Genomic DNA, 17,350 nt, shown 5'->3' on the forward strand with positions numbered 1-17,350 from the left:
GTTGTATAATATTCAAAATTGTCAATTTTAATAAACAAATTAGAATTAAAAATTAAATTTCATTGGAAAATATAGATAATATAACAAAAATGAAAGAAAAAGTAATTTTGCTGGTGTTGGGAGCTCGGGAAGAGGAAGTTGTAGATATTTTCATTGCGTAAAACTTTCCATATAACTTTTTTCCATAGGAATCGTCGTTTTGAAGAAAATCGAACAGTTTTTAACCCTAAAAATTCAACTATGCCTCCCCGTCATCTTTAGTTATACTCCTTTATCGTATATAATAAAAAATTAATTTAATATTAATTAATACAATATTAATTAATACCAGTTAATTATTTCGAAGTTAAGTATTTATTTATTATTTTAATGTTCTTTATAATAATTTATCGTATTTTGTAAATGATTTATTACTACGGAGCAGGGTTCATTTTCCAGCAAATTTTTGACGCCACAGCCAATGATTTGGAATTTTATGTCATCCGTTTGCACACTACCACCAACAAATAGCTAAAACGGTTAATTTGATAATAAATTATTTTTATTATGTATTTTCATACATATAAAAAATGGTTACCTCTGGATTACTGCTCAAAGCCCAAAGTTCATCTTCATCGAGATTATTGCGATTCACTTTGAGGCCTGTGACAAATCGCAGTCTATCCGGATTATAAGCGACAACCTGTATTTTGAAAACAAGGAAATTAATATTTTTCTAAATTTTAATAAGTCTTGTATGATCAAAATAATGGTATGTGTTCCAGAGTAGTGATATAACATCTTTCTTCTTCTTCGGGATACTTCTAAATATAATTTTTTATTGTTTATTAAAGAGGTGTCTTTCAGTTAATTTGTCAAAATTTCTCTCAATTACCTTCAAATGATCCGAATCGTAATCGCTATTTTCCTTCCAGGCTATTAAGGCGCTTGAGCTTATCAAACTGCAATATAAATTACCCTCACTGTCCATAGCTTCCGATTCACACTGTATGCCGCGGCTGCCGACGATTCGAAACTCTTTCAGCAGTTCATTTTGTGTTTCCGTATTCTTAAGCTGTGTCCACAGTGACGCATTATTGACCACAACTAACGGTACACTTACTTCTAGAAAGCTATTGAGTGCGTGGAAATATAAGCGGCGCTCAGCTGGAACAAAAAAAAAAACATTAAAAAACTCCACTTAATGAACCCAAGTTCTAAATTTATCTCAAAAGAAAAGTTGTATTAAGGGAACAACGCTTTGGAAAACATTGTAAGGTCCTGACTTTGTACAAAAATTGAAGTTTCATAAAATTTCGTCGTTACACTTTCGATACTCAGTGGCTTTCAGCTTATTTTAATTTTCACAAATATTTTACCGTTATCACCGCCTTCCTTGTCATGCTGTCTTGGACTTATGCTGACTGTAAAAATACCGCTGCTGCCGGTCTTATCCTGCGTCAATTGCTGATCTGGTTGCATATGGGCATTTTGTATGCGCCAAGATTGACCTCGACTCATATCGTAAACAATCAGACCATAACCCCAGGGATCCGCTATGTAGACCATAGCGGTACTACACTCCGCTTTTGGCACCGAATCATCTATGTCCACAGCGAGTGCGGTGAAAATGGACACACCCGGTGTATATTGCGATGCCGGTATAACATAACGGTGTATCAGCTGATCGGTGACCAAATCAAAAGCGAGTATTTGAGGCGCACAATACTGAATACCGTTAATTTGGCCCAAGTCAACTACCCACAAACGCCAACAGTCGTCAATCTAACGGAGTGCAGAGTGCAAGAAAGAGAGCGAAGTTATATTAAAGATATGGTTGATTGCCTGTGGAATCGTGTTATAAACACTCACAAAAGTGCGTATGGCCGAAGTTATTGAGCTGCAATTTTGACCAAAGCTGGAGTGCCAATCATAACTGGGATACGGCACCAGCAGCGGATTAAGCAAAGTCGAGTTATCACTATCGGCGACCACAGCTAAGGAGTAAAGAACGCCATGGCTCAAACGTGGTATGGTTAGGAAGGTGCGATGGTAGCCGTCATCTGCGCATAAAGAAAGAGGGTGAGGGTGACAAAGTGCGGAAGATCATAATTAATATATAATTACAAGTAATTATATTCTTTTATTTTGCAATGAAGTACAATAATAAACAAACACTCACCGCCGTACTCCACATCCACATCGACCGGCAGCAATTTATCCTGCGCGTAACGGTTTGCATCCAGCGTCGGTGGCTGTTGATAGCCTTCGGGCACACCCAATTTCAATTCGCTCCATTTATGCAGCGTAACGAACTCCTTTCTACGCAGCAATGGCTCTACATCACCCTCTGCCACATCGCCACTGACCAAATGGATCAGCAGTTGCACAAAGCAGCAACATAACAACAACATATCGCCAATCAAAGTTCAAGTTCACGCAATCCCAAAACGTTTTCCAAATACAAAACTAACAATAATAATCGAAATATTACAGTTAAGTTAATAGCTGAGCTGAGTTCTTAAGCGGGTGACGTCTGCCTCGATGCGTTACTAAAGTCTGACTGATTGAGCGGCCTGGATGACTGCGTGCATCATGCAGCATCCTCTTCAAATGCCGCTTTCTACGTGCAGTGAAAATATGCGTACGTTTGTATATAAGTCTGAACATACATACAGATGTCTGCCGTGTCTGCCGGGTTTTTGTAGGCGCTAACCAAGTCTAATTAGCCAACGGCATTCTTGAATGCGCCCAAACGTCAAAGTAAACTATCCACTACACGTCGAGGCAACATAAAGAACAAAATCACTTTATTCTGCAGACAAGACAACTCCGGCAACACTTATTGATATTTGTTATTGTTTGCTACACCGACGAGAGTGCGGCATATGCGACTGAGGTCGTGTTCTAATGATGTTCAGTAATAATAGAAAAAGGGTTTGTGACATTTTCGTCCTGTTGCTTCTCCGACCCCGAGGAAACAGCACGTTTATTGGGCCTACCGTTAGCTGATGTCGACGACAACTTATCTAATCCTTATACATTAACAATAAAAAAACGGGTTCTATAAGAAGTAATTGTAAGCTAAACGGTATTAAAATCAGCGAATATCTCAGGCCTGTTTCGAATCTCATACTTCTTGTGCCTCTTCTGAACACTTTCTCAGACCACTCGACCAGTTCGAAACCCGGTTTTGCGAATAAGATTTGAAGTCGATTTATTTAAGCTAATAAGAAAGGGTTCTAAATGCAAATCATATTAAAGAATTTCAAAATATAATTAACCTACAAGTTGTGCTTTCAATTTTCAATAAAAATATACACTTTTTGGTTAAATATTCCAAAAGTAGGGCACAAATCGTTCGTCTTTAACCGCATACAATTTTGAGTTATGTTTGTGTACAATTTATTTACAGTTTTTTCTGTTTTTACTGGTAATCGACATCAATGCCAACACATCCTGTCACACACATAAACATAACCATATATGTTTGTATGTTCGAATGAGTATTTGGTCAGACGGTTGGCTTAGGCCAAATACTTTTGACTTGATTTGCCGCGCCAGACGATTGTTTGCACGCGTGAGTGAGTGAGCGCTTGACTGTTTAACTGCCAGGCCGCAAAGAACAAACGACCAACTTGGCTACAAAGCCTTAACAGGTACACGAATAACAGTGCAACGGCAGCGACCACAGGCAAGACTGAAAATATATATGTGTGTTTGTCTATATAAGTCAGTCAAATCAGAGTGTTCCATATGGTAAGACTGAACCAGTGGCTGGCTAACACTGCAGCTTCCACCGTACTTTGTAATAGTTTTCCAATAGTGATTTACTTTAGAGTAGGTGCTTCTACATATGAATACATTGTGTGTGTATAACTTAAAGGGTTCTTTGTTACCTGGAAAAACAAACCGAAAGTGTAAATAATAAACAATAAGAACGGAACAAATAACTCACAAGACAATTCATTCAACAACAACACATTCAACGATATTTGTGTTTATATGAATGAAGAGTTAGCTGCACTTGGCTCTATGGTTGACCCCGCGGCTGAGGGCAGCACTGTGACATTGAGGTGTTAAAGAGCTCTTCTACACATGCAGCGCTATAACCCAGCATTAAATATTACGACTTTCTGTCCCTATTGATTATAGAGACACATAACGTAGGTATAATGAAATCAAATCTCATAACAGCTCATCTACCGAAATCACATCATTTGATAAAGCATCGTATCTATGACTCAGATACTCGTATATATGATTTAATAAAAATTTACACCTTTAAAAGCGAATAAAAAATCGCGCTAAAACTAAAACACGTCACATATATGCTTGCTATACCAAAATGTCACATCACGTCATCACGCGACCAAATGCCTTACAATAAAATATCACTACATCATACGTATGTTGTTGTAAATTGTGTCTAAAACTTAATAATTTGCTGTTTTGATTTCATAGAGCCTCAATTCATTCTAAAATACATCGCATGTCCTCAAATCATATGATATATCACTTCAATTATATCATATCACTTGAATATCATCTACTTCGTCACATATGAAATCTAAAATACGTCACATTAATTCCTATACCAAAATATCACATCATATCATCACGTCATACAATGACATAAAATAAAATGTCACTACATCATACGATTGTTTTTGTAAATTGTATCTAAAACTTAATGATTTGTCGAATTGATTTAATTGAGTTTCAATTTGTTCAATAAAACTTGAATGTCATCCACAGTATCACATATGAATGACTCAGTCAGACTTCACAGGCCTAGCGTGTGGTTGCCAACATCTGATGTCTTCTTAAATCATATTTGAAAACTTTTTTTGTCATTAGACTAACATATCGCATATATGAACACCTTAAAGCTTATGTTACTTCTTTCAAAGCCAGCACTTGACATGTCTGCATAGGCGATGTGACATTGTCATCATCTGATGTCCTGAAGTGTATTACCAAAACTTAAACTTTAACTCAGATAATATGATAGTCCTTTTTCTGATATATTATCATATCCTTACTCACACACTTTATCATGGTGACATCATATCATCACGTATGTACTACTTATGCTTCCGCCAATAGCACAATAGGACCATAAAAAATTAATATCACGTGATATTACTCTACATTGCTTCAAAGCATCTCTACATCTTATAAAAGTCTATAAATAAATTACAAATACCTACAAAAATGCTAACAGTTTCTTACTCGTACATGATAGAGATTATAAAAAATAACCTATAATAAAATATCCTATATGTATCCAAATTGTTAACATGATGTGGAGCTACCATGCCTTCTTATTAATATATTTTTTTGAATGATGCAGTGTAAGCACTTCATTCATCAAATAATCGCAAATAATAACCTATTGCTACCAGCAACATCAAATCGAAATGGCATCACATCGCTTATGTTGGATATCATCACATCACGTGTCTTGGTAACGTAGCATATAAATACTGAAAATTTAAAAATTTTATTATTTTCTAAATAATTACTTATTGTCACTCCAAGATTGTCACTTAAACCATAACGCACTTTATCACATCACGTGCAAAAACATCACATGATATACATCACAAGTAAAAATATTTAAAACTGAAATTCGCACAAATTCAATAAAATTATTGTCGTTTTGAAATAAAAAATTAAAAAAAAATTCAAAAGCATTTGGTACAAACTGGGTCAATGAAAAAAAATTTCGCTGATAAGCGGAATTACTATTTATTAATGTATAGGCGCTTGTATACTCGAATTTCGCAATAAAAACAAATCTCCTCTAAAAAATAAACACACACCTCTTCATATTCTTATTACACATACAAATAAAAAAAAATATTTTGTAGGTACTAAACTAACTTGATTAAACATCATTGCCGACTAGCAAGGTCTACCGAACACCAACTCTTCGACACCGCACTTCGCAATGCGATAATTAATCTCATCGTAATTCATGGTGCCAGAGAAGCCCTTCTGTAAGCGATTAGACAGCATCCAAACCTCTTCTTTGCCCTCTAAATTTCTTATCACCTTCAAGCCGCTGATAAATTGCAGCGTTGTTGGATTCTCAGCCAACAACAAGCGATTTTGATGTGTATACGGTGTACGAATATCCCAACCGAAAAGACCAATCGGTTCTAGGTGTCCACATAGAAATATGCCCTGCGCGGTCATGGCTGGTGCCGCACATTGTATGCCACGTTTGCCCAACAACACGAAATGCTCCAAAGCTGAATTGATACCGCTCTTCCAGTAGGTGGGATCGTTCACAATATCCAAGGGAATGGCTACCTGCGCATCATTCGACAGCGAATGAAAGTATAACATGCGTCGCAAACCCAAACCGCGTGGTGTTACCGCGAAACCGAATGTACCATCCAAAAGTTCGAAACTCTCACCGGCTATGGTGTGCGTACCAAAATCTGGATCGGGGTATGTGTACTTGTTTTCCACACGCCATGAACTTTCATGCTGCACATCGTACACCACAAAACCGGTACCGGTGGGATCGGCCATATAAACGAAAGCTTCCTCGCATGCACCCTTCGGCGCGGGATCTGCAATGTCGACGTAAGGTGTGACGAAACGACTTATTGTCGGCTTGAACATGCCTTTGGGAAAACGATAACGATGCACCACTTTGGAGGTGGCTATATCCAGTACCACTAGTTGTGGCGCGCAGTGTTGCTTGAATTCAATTTCACCACTATCCAATATCCACATTTTACCACACGAGTCGATCTGTTGTCCGTCAAAGGAGAAGAAAAGTTAATAATTGTGTTTTAGTTATTATTTGTTAACCCATACCTGTATCCGGTAAACCGAGGTAAGCCCATCACAGTCATCGCCATGCGTTTTATGCCAATCGTAGCTTGGATAGGGCTGCAGTTCGGTGCCATTGGGGCGCACCACATTCGTTAGATAGGCCAGCGAGTAGGGCACGCCTTGGCCGAAACGTGGTATTGTCACGAATATCTTCGGTTGCTCGCCACTTGCTGAGAGTAATATAGAAATATTTATTGTTTCTCTAAACAATTTATTAAGGAAGCTAGTACTCACGTGGATGGTAGACATCCACATCAATGGGCAGTGGATTGTCTGGTATGTAGAGCTCTTTACGTAAAGCTTTTTGTCTGTCCTCTTCACTGGGAAATCCGAATTCCAAATTTTTTGCCTCGTACACTTTTATCAACTCCTTGTATCTCGAAAAATTGGGGCGTTGTGTGTATTGACTCCATTGATTGCCGCGGCCGTAAGCGCTCTGACTGTCATGGATGGCGATCAAAAGCAGTATGAGATAAAACCAGCTTGAATGCCTGTAAATTAGTAAATCTTTTTGTTATTTTTTGGGCCAATTCGTAAGTATTGCGTTAAATAAAATTATAATGAATCATAAACAAATGGGTTTATTTTGTACATTTCACTTTTAAAATTTTGTTTTGTTGCGTTGTGGATCTGTTGGTGCCTTGACGTGCTCAGCTACTGACTGCATCTAAGCCATCTGTAGACTTTCACGTGAAAGTAAGAATAATATTTATGAAACCTGTTCGTTACTTATTCGCAATTAAATTCAGATAAACATTTACATTCACACATCTGCTAATACTTTAACTTGTATTTAAGATTATAAACAAAATAATCGTTAATTACTAGACATCTCTGGCCTCTGCCGCTCACATTACTGTTATTTTTTTGGTTTAAGCTATTGTAGTTATATTTTCTTTTAGGTTTAGTTTGAGTTCATTTTTCAGCAAATGGGTGTCGATTATTGTAATATTGCTAATATAATACAACAACAATAGTACACGCAATCTATGTATAGGTTCATTTTCTGTAATTAAAGTCTGCTAAAATTGGAAAAACTAAAACCTTTGCTAATATACCTAAATCAACCTTGTGGAGGCTTTTGTAATCTTACAAATGAAACTATAAAATTTATTTTATGGAAATGTTTTTTAAGTATCTATTTATTTATGTAGTATTTTTTGTTGTGGTTTGTTGTTAGGAGAACTTTGGAAAATATATGGCGATATTTACAAATATTAGTATTTAAATTTCGCGCGAAACCCCTTTCGTCATTCATTATTTTTTTTTTTTGGGGTTGGTATTACTATCAGTGACATCCCTGCCAAATGTCATATCAAAACAATCATTAGTTTCTGAAGTACATAAAGTGTATTCGGCGATTTTTACGACGAGTGAAATTATTCAACAAAGAAGTTCTATTAAATTTTGGATGCGGAATCAAATTTTTGCTGCTGATACATTCAGAATGTTGGAAAAGGCCTTCGGTGATAATTGTTTGTCGTGAGCAAGTGTTTCTGATTGGCACAAATTATTCAAAGATGGTTGAGAACGCGTTGACCACAAAAAACGTCCAGGACGGCCATCAACATCAACTGATGATCAACATGTCAATAAAATAAAGGAACTGGTACTTGAGAATCGTCGATTAACAATCTTACTGTCATCAATGGAATATCGAAGCTATCAATCAAAACCATTTTGAAAGATCATAAGGGCCTAAGAAAAGTGAAAGCACGATTGGTTCCAAAATCTCTCAATATTTCCGAAAAACAATGTCGCGTTAATGTAGGTGAAAAAATGCTTTCCGACTCTGTTGTTAAGAAACGTATTATTACTGGCGATGAGTCTTGGATCTATGCTTACGACCCGGAAACAGGCGATTAATCGGCCGAATATCGTGGCAAAAGTGAGCCGAAGCCGAAAAACCTACGTCAATGTAGGTCAAAAATCAAGGTTTTGTCGACATTTTTTTCGATTATCGAGGTGTGGTGCACTCCGAATTCCCTCCGACCGACCAAACTGTCAACAACGAATACTATTTGAGTTTTAAGGATATTGGTTTTTGCATTGATAATATCCGTCGCACACTGGTTGATTTTTCGTGAGTTTTTCGCCCAATTTTCAATCAATATGTACTTCAACCACCGTATTCGACTGATTTAGCTCCGTGTGACTTCTGGCTATTCAGCAAACTCAAACGACTGCTCTTTCTGTCGTCTCTAAATGCTTGCCTTTCAAGGGCCTTTTCAGGCAAGGAAACAAAAAAAAGTCCGGGGAATCACACTTGGGCTGTAGGTCGGCTGCGGAAGCTTTGGGAAGCCGACCATTAGTTAGGTAGCTGCTCACAAGAAAGGCGGTGTGAGCCGGGGCATTGTCGTGGTGCAACTTCCAATCGGCTGCGATGTCTTGTCGGACACTATTGATCCTTTATTTGAGTATTTTGAAGGCTTCCACGTAAAACTTGGCGTTAACAGTTTGTCCAGGAGGAACAAATACATGGTAATGATGCCATTCATCAAGCACCTCTTCTCGGCCTTCCAAACTAAAGCAACATCTGGGTAAGCCTGCTTGTTCATATCAAACGTCTTTGTCGCAAATTTACCGAGTTTTACATAGAATTTAATTGCGTACTTCTACTCTAATAAACGCTGCATTTTCGGCTTGCACAACTCGTAAAAACACGTCGCGTGAAAATTGAAGAAAATCAGTCCTATTATTTTCCCGGCAAACCCTGTACATCCACTTGGTTTTCACCTTGTTAGTCAGTCAACAATATTGACAAAAGATATTGTTTTTGTATCTGATCGGCTTTATATACATAAGAATGAATGTTGTCGATATGGAGTATACCGACTTGGTGCTAATTTTCATTTCCAAGGAATCCGTATACACTCTACGATCAAGATGGAAAGGTCTCGAAGACTACCAAAATCGAATCGATATCGAAATATTGGAGAACTGTGACAACTTCCCATCCCATATTATACTCTTGCAAAGAATCTGTGGGAATTTGATAACATAGTTTATGTCTGCTAGGTATTTTTATCCACAAAGATGTTAAGAATTATAAAAATATAACTTTTAAGAAACCTCATTAAGTTTTTTGAACTGTGTGTCAAATAAATTGCTTTGACAAAAGTCCACCGTATTTATTCTTCATACACGTTGCTATGAGTAAACTAAGATACGCTATTAGTCACAGCTCTGCAACTGGCCGAACTATTAACATATTGATTAGACTCATTATCACATTTCAAGATTGTTTGAATACTATTTCACACAACTCAAGCTGTGACAACACACATATTCATATGTACATACTTGTATGTGTATTGGCGTCTGTGCTGTGTTCATATATAGACGCATTTAGTCACAGCCAAGTAGGGGTTTCCCACTCATAAAATCAAAACAGAAATTTCCAACCAATGCTTGGGCGCAATAGCGGTAGTGAGTAGTCAATGGACTTTAAAATATTTTTTGACGTAATATTTGCTTTACTTTTCAAACAAAGTTCCCGCTGTAGAATTCGCTTGACGCATCTTAAATACTTTTAATTGCAAGTCATGTAGTATTAACATATACATACACATTTATGTATAAGTATAACTCCACGATTGCTGAAAAGTTCCTTTAGATTTAAAAATAACATATTATTCTTTTGCTACTTTTAATTTTTATGTTTAAGGTGGGTGCTATCGAGAACCATGGAGTGATTACAATGATCTTTAAATTAATTTTTTGATTTTTGATTGTCGTTTTGTCTTTTGCTTTTCTAAAGAGAAATTTCATAAGAGCATCTTCTAAGGCCGTATTAGATACGGATAATTCGAACCGTCGTTTTATTTGATGATTGACGACGTAATGTCATTATGAAACAGCTTTCTCTTCTCCTTCAGACATTTTTCAGCGATTTTATCCAACAGATGTTTCAATAAGACTATATAGTACGTATTTTTGAGTTTTCCGGAAAAGCAATTAAAAACATATACGCCATAACAGCAGGCGACGAAGCAAAGTTATGACGTATATGGCTTATTTTGAAGGCCTCGAAAAATATCAAAATCGAACCGATCTCAAAATGTTGGAGGACTGTGACAAGCTTTCTAAATAGAGAGCTTTGACACCAAAATTAAATGATGGAGCCACATTTCAGTCATTGTGAAAAATCAGTTTGAGAATTTGGACTTTATTCCATTCCAGGTGTTAAACATTTAGTTGAATTTTATCAGATTATTTGATTATTCCTTAAATGGGGCGACTCAAGTGGTAAAAGTCGCAGTATTATTAATTGTTTCTTGATTTGTTTACTAGAAAGTCAAAGAATCAAATGCAATTTAAAATTGGCTATACGGGAAGTATAAGTAGTTGTAGTCCAATTTCCCCAGTTTTCACACTGTCACTTAACAATATAAGAAGAATAACATTGGCTGAATTTCGTCGAAATCGGTAGGGCGGGTCCTGAGACATGTGATTATACCTAAAAATGGGGGTTGCCGCGTCCCATTAAGTCTTCTTATACCATCTCGGGTGTAAACGTTGATGTCTCTGGCATATTTATTAGTTTATTCATAATTTTTATTATACTTGTAAATCCGATTTTTCATATATACATACATATTTTTGCACCTCAAAATCCATTTATTGATTTTTAAATTTTATCAATTAAGCAATATAACCAGTTTTTGCAACAGTTTTTCAAAACTTATTTGCATAATACCACAAAACATACAGATTTTCACAAACAAACGTTGCTGAAACCATTTTTTTATATGCAAAAATTCAAAATAAAAAATATTTGAAATTAGCACTATCACTTTTATTAATTAATTCACTCACATTTGATAAATTAGTATTTACTTTTCTTTCCCCGAGCGTTTAAAATTTCTATTACTTTAAATATACGAATTCTTAAGCCGCAGGAACGTTTCGTAGATTGCTCGTCTCCGTGTCAATATAAAAACCGACTGATTGTGGTATTTTAATTCGTTTGGTTTTAAGCCTTACTTTACCTTGAAGATTCATATAGTGAAATTTTCGTGCAAGTATACAGTGTTCTGAATTAATTGATTTGTTATTGTTGCTGCGTTGTACAAATATGATAATGTTTTACGAGCATATATACTCGTATATACTTACATACAATATTCGCATGCGCAACTGCTTGTTTCTTAAGATTGCCGACTGGTTTCGTTATTAATTGCTTTTGTTTATCCCAGAAATTAACAGGTTATCAGCAGCAAGCATCAGCAGTTGACGATGAGCTTGTCTGGAAATCCTAAATTGTTGAGGAAAGGCATGGCTATGGAAGGCCGCTCTCAGCCTTACCTAATCTTAAGTAATTTTCTTTAATCTTGAGCATATTTGCCAAAGAACATACAAAATTGTCTAGGCTTTATAACATCATTATAATTGTTTTGACTTCTACGCATACAAATAATACTTTAATTACTCGTAGGCAGCTATGAGCAATAAATTTCCATTTATTACTTATGTAATTGGTACGGATTTGAGCCTCAAGTAATTTGATAGCACAAAAAGTGCAATAAAATTAATGAAGTTATTACTGAAGCGCTGTCATTTTCGCATTCGCCCGTAAATCTAATGCAGAAAACTTTAAATAGCAAAGCATAACATATCACAACTTAACATAACATAACATAACATGCATACTTTTCATAGTTTCTAAATTTCCGAAGTAATTGACAGTTGAAGCTCATGTTAAGCGTAGCCTGCTGTCTGCAATTCACTGATTTTCTGATGTATTGCCAACATGGAAGCTCGTTAACAATTCAGTGGTTACATTGTGATCATTTATCACTTCGTTAATTAAACAATTGATTTAGTAATAACGCTAATAATTGTGCAATCTTATTGGTGGTGGGAATGACAAGCCTTTCAAGCCGATTGATTCATGGAGTATATTTAAAGTGAGCAAATATTTATTTGGCATTCACGGTTGCATGTGAATATTAGGGTTATCCAACTGGTATATCAATAAAATACTAATTATGGTTTATAGTATGTTCTCTTAGCAAAAAATTCGTTACTACAACTATAAAGGGTGATCTATTTCGAGATTCCCTACTTTTTTTTAAAGAAAAAACACAGAAAAGTCAAATTCAATGGGGAAGGTTTACTATCATGCGAAGGGACATTCTTTGGCATTTATTTTTTGAAGATTATCTTTTTCAAATGTTAGCCGCGGCTACGTCTCAGGTGGTTCAGCCGTTGAGTCCAATTTTCGATGACTCGTTCGAGCATTTCGACTGGTAACTAGCGAATGACACGCATGATGTTTTACTTCAAGGCGTCAATTGAAGCGGGATTGTCCGCATAGACTTCAGACTTCACATATTCCCACAGGAAAAATAATTACAGTGTGATATAATACGTTCTTGGTGGCTTGGTTGATGCGATGTGTTGCGTAAGTACGCATAATGAAACCAAATATCGCCGACACACGCGCGATCTGTCAAACAAACAGTCGGCTATCATGGCGCGATAACGAATGAAATGGCATTTTTGCAATCTCTGAAGGTTGTTTACATACCCATTAAGCCATAAATGGTCCTCATCGCTGTACAAAATTTGGCTCGAATTATTATTCAGCTTTAATAGGTCTGATCAAAATTTACCTTGATTGACATGAAAAATACTATATTTTATTAATCCAATTTTCCAGACCTTGAGTGATTTTTGTTTTTTTAGACATTTTCGATTCAGTTACGAGTCTTGTATCGAAACGAAAATGTGTTGAGTCGATCCATAAGAGAGGTTGAGATCTTCTGCCATTTCTCTAATATAATATCAACACAACATTTTCTAGCACTGTTTCATTACTATAATTTATGTATTAAATTTGGTATACGAAATGAACCACCCTTATACTACAAAGTAGTTTTTATACATTAACGGTTAATGCTTGAATGCATTTTGGAAACTTGCAGCCATTTTTCTTTTTTTATTTTATATAACTTTTTTTATATCTATCTAAAGAAAAAAACCTAATACAAATTTAATTAGTTTTGATTGGCGTTGACTTAAATAAAGTGGAAAATACGATAAAGTTATAATAACGCATATATTATATATACTTATATATACAAAACTATACACAGGTTCATACTTTACACTAACGCATGCGTGAATTAAAGGCGATAAAAAGACCCGGTCTGATATACTACGAATTCCTAATTTACCGTATATTTTGCTCCTTGCTCTGTCACCTTTATCTGACATTATTGTTGTAAAAATGGAATATCATTATATAAGAAAAATATAAAATCAAGTATGTACCATATATTGCATTATTGGTTTTGAAGTTCGTTTTTTGCGGCTCGAAAAAGTAGCACAATTCTTTTACTCTAAGATTGACGTGATAAAGTAAGAGGAATTCAATCCCCCTTGGAAACTAATTCCCATACCAATCATTAAAATATTCTTTTTAAAACATTAAACTAGTGCAGCGCTTTCCTGCAGGGAATGCGCAAAGATACATACATATATGGTATACTATATATTGTATATGAGCACCTACAGCTCGTACTTACCGGAGCATTTTTTATACGAATGTGCATTATGTGTGCTATCACGGAATTCCTTGCATGGTTTGTTATTCGACAAATTGTTGGCAAATTGCTTTTGCATGCCATAATTTTCACTTGCAATTTTTTATGTGATTTTCATTCACGACTTTAGGCCCTACACAGTTATATTAAGTATTACGTTTTAACGGTTGTTTGCTTACTAAGTGCCTTATCGTAAGAACGAGTGGCAATAAAAAAGGGGATTTCTCAGTTATTTCAATGATTGTATACGAATACGTTTGGTGTTTGGCCTCATTTAGGTTACTTATTGTATGAAAACAAGTGCCGGAAACTCGTTTTCGTAAATTATTGTTTTGAATGAGCAAAGTAAGCTGTCTCCCTTGAGATGAGCCTTATCGGTAAGTGAGCCTCTAATTTACGAGTATGTTAAAAGAGAGGTACTTAATAATAAAATTTATAGTTTTTGTGGGTACAGTAATTCTCAGAGATCTAAGGTCACACAAGACAACCGGCAAATATAATACCACTCTCTGAAATCAAAATTTCAGCATTCTTATATACATACATTACTTACATTCATTTGTTTCGATGATAATATTTTCATTCGACTCAGTCTTACCATTTAGCCAATTATTTTAGTAATCAGTACGCATTCATGCATTCACAGTTCCACGGTTCGTCGTGTGTGTGGAATATTTTTTAATATAAAGTTATTGTTTATTTTGTTCTGAGGTATACATACTTGTGTACTATCAATTGTACTGTGTTTGAGCCACTGTAAAATATCATTTGAAGTAGCTTCTAATTGCTTTTATAGTCGATCAGTTCCAGAGAGAAATTTAGTTAGAAAAGTCAAGTCGCTCACTTACTTAATTATTTATAGAAAATATGTACATAGATATTTCATGTTGGCTCTTCAGAATAGTAATTCCAAGCACCGACTTGGTCTTTTGACTTTCACATAACCCTGTTAAGGGTTTAAACGTACCACCACCAAACCGATATCAAAATGTAAGGGGATAGTTAAAATCTATACCATCTAGAGTGAAACATTCTAAGTAGAATCCATCCAGATGGCAAAGGTTAAACTAAATTTTTTATTCATTAGTATCCAATATTATAATATTTTGTAGGTGCAAAAAAGTGCTATTAAATGTACTTCTTTACTGGCGAAGACACCGCTGGCATGGCTATAGCCGAGTTAACAGCGCCTCAGTCTTTTTTTATTCACTATTTGGCGCGAATTCGAGATATCAAGGAAAGCCACGTCCTTCTCCGCCAGATCTCTCTAACGGAGTGGACGTGTTCCTCTTCCTCTGCTTTCCCCGGTGGTTACTGCGTCGAATACTTTCAGAGCTGGAGTGTTCTATTTCGCTCGGATAACATGATTTAGTCAATGTAGCCGAAGTCTCTTGATTCGCTGAATTATATCAACGTCATCGTACAGCTTATTGCTCCATGGACTACGGTATTCGCCATTGCCAATGTGCAAAGGATTATAAATCTTTCACAAAACCTTTCTCTTGAACATTCCTAAGGCCGACACATCAGATGTTGTCATCGTCAATGCTTCGCACCATAAACCCAGACGATAATAAAGGAAGAGACTTATAGAGTTTGGTCTTTGTTCATCGAAAGAGGACTTTACTTCTCAATTGCCTACTCAGTCCGAAGTTGAACCTTTTGGCAAGAGTGATTCTGCATTGGATTTCAAGGTTGATATTGTTGTTGGTGTTGATGCTGGCTCCAAGATAGACGAGATTATCCACGACTTTGAAGTTATGACCGTCAACAGTGACGTGTGAGCGAACTCGCGAATACGATGACTGTTTGGTTGATCACAGAAAGATATTTCGCTTCCTTATCCAGTGTAGGCTTCAAATTCGACGAGGAAGTGGTGTGTGTCGATCCTTCTTTCTATCCTTCTAAATGTACTAGAATTGAAAAATTCTGCCTGGTGCGAATATTCTGTGCTAATTTTTCATAAAATATTTCCACAATGCCATAATTGACTAGCTATTGCAAAATCAAATGAAGATCAATCGTTGAGTCAGATCTTAATATGTTCTGATTTTTGTTTTTTGTATTTTATTGTTAATAAAAGTTCTGTTCTGTTCCGTTACTTGAAATAATGAATAAATCAAATTAAGATGTCAATCAAATAATATGGATATACCTATAATTTGATGAATGAACAAATTTAATAAAATACAAATTGCCTTAAAACCAGTTCTAAAATGAAAAAATAATTAGCCTTTAGAATTCATACATATGTATATACAATTAAATGTTTGGTAGGAGAGAACCTGTATTGTTCAATTGAAGCGAATTGAGTTAGTGTAAATAATCAGAAACTTATTCTTTAAGGCGTTTCAAGGGATTAATAGTCAAAGGTGCCCTTCTGTGGGTTCCTATATAGTTACATATAATAAAAATGAAATCATTGATTGATAACGCGACTCAAATTCTGAAGCTGATGACCTACAAACATTCCTTTCTTCAGGTTCCTGAATAGTATAATAGAATAAAAAATTAGTTGCTACACTCCGATCTCCATACCAAATTTTAAAACGAGTGATGTAACTCATTAGAAAATACCAAGTATAAGAAAATCGTAAAGAAAATGTGAAGCTATTTCTTAAACAATGTTAAGTAATCAGTTTAAACGAAGTAAGCAAAAAGTATATATATTTGCTCCAATTCGATGTCAAATTGGTCCAATAAATCGATGTGGTAAAGTCCAGTGTCCGTTTCACTCTGAGCTTTGAGGATAAGCTTACTTAAGTTTGCATTTTAACGAAATCAAAAACTCACCATATGCATATGTACATATATGAATTTGTTTCGAAGATAATCCTTTTGTCAGACTAGGACTGGTAAAACCGAAATTCCTTTCCAGATAAAGCTTGTTGCAAGTGTAAGGAAATTGGATTGTATTTGTTCAAGAGCAAACTTGTTGCATGCGATAATAAAGAATTTTATTAAAA

General features: G+C 35.6%; 2 protein-coding genes and 1 long non-coding RNA gene across 4 annotated transcripts in view; 1 reads left to right on the forward strand and 2 right to left on the reverse strand.

The window, feature by feature from the left end:
* LOC125776188 (uncharacterized) overlaps positions 1–17,350 on the forward strand; it is a 205,569-nt gene that overhangs the window by 39,116 nt on the left and 149,103 nt on the right. The window lies entirely within an intron of this gene.
* Positions 338–2,809, reverse strand: LOC105229895 (protein yellow). Its single transcript, XM_011210388.4, has 6 exons — positions 2,162–2,809; positions 1,852–2,042; positions 1,359–1,764; positions 875–1,146; positions 578–682; positions 338–510 (listed from the first exon to the last, which is right to left on the reverse strand). The coding sequence occupies exons 1-6, from the start codon at positions 2,391–2,393 to the stop codon at positions 367–369; spliced, it is 1,350 nt and encodes a 449-aa protein (XP_011208690.2). The 5' UTR covers positions 2,394–2,809; the 3' UTR covers positions 338–366.
* Positions 5,695–11,798, reverse strand: LOC105229890 (protein yellow). Of its 2 annotated transcripts, none has more exons than XM_049447110.1 (4): positions 11,653–11,798; positions 7,069–7,325; positions 6,817–7,004; positions 5,695–6,750 (listed from the first exon to the last, which is right to left on the reverse strand). In XM_049447110.1, coding segments are annotated over exons 1-4 (1,308 nt in total). In that variant the 5' UTR covers positions 11,655–11,798; the 3' UTR covers positions 5,695–5,889. The 2 variants fall into 2 exon arrangements, with proteins under 2 accessions (XP_049303067.1, XP_049303068.1); XM_049447111.1 differs by lacking the exon at positions 11,653–11,798 and adding an exon at positions 7,427–7,693.

The sequence above is a fragment of the Bactrocera dorsalis genome, chromosome 2 (genome assembly GCF_023373825.1).
Source record: "Bactrocera dorsalis isolate Fly_Bdor chromosome 2, ASM2337382v1, whole genome shotgun sequence".
Lineage (NCBI taxonomy): Eukaryota > Metazoa > Arthropoda > Insecta > Diptera > Tephritidae > Bactrocera > Bactrocera dorsalis.

Excerpts from the sequence above, each read along its gene's own strand:
- LOC105229895 (XM_011210388.4), bottom strand. The coding sequence starts at position 2,393 with ATGTTGTTGTTATGTTGCTGCTTTGTGCAACTGCTGATCCATTTGGTC. Across the intron at positions 2,043-2,161 it reads TGTGGATGTGGAGTACGGCG|ATGACGGCTACCATCGCACC; the intron begins GTGAGTGTTTGT and ends CTTTATGCGCAG. Across the intron at positions 683-874 it reads ACGATTCGGATCATTTGAAG|GTTGTCGCTTATAATCCGGA; the intron begins GTAATTGAGAGA and ends TTCAAAATACAG.
- LOC105229890 (XM_049447110.1), bottom strand. Across the intron at positions 7,005-7,068 it reads TGTGGATGTCTACCATCCAC|CAAGTGGCGAGCAACCGAAG; the intron begins GTGAGTACTAGC and ends TATTACTCTCAG. Across the intron at positions 6,751-6,816 it reads CCTCGGTTTACCGGATACAG|ATCGACTCGTGTGGTAAAAT; the intron begins GTATGGGTTAAC and ends GACGGACAACAG.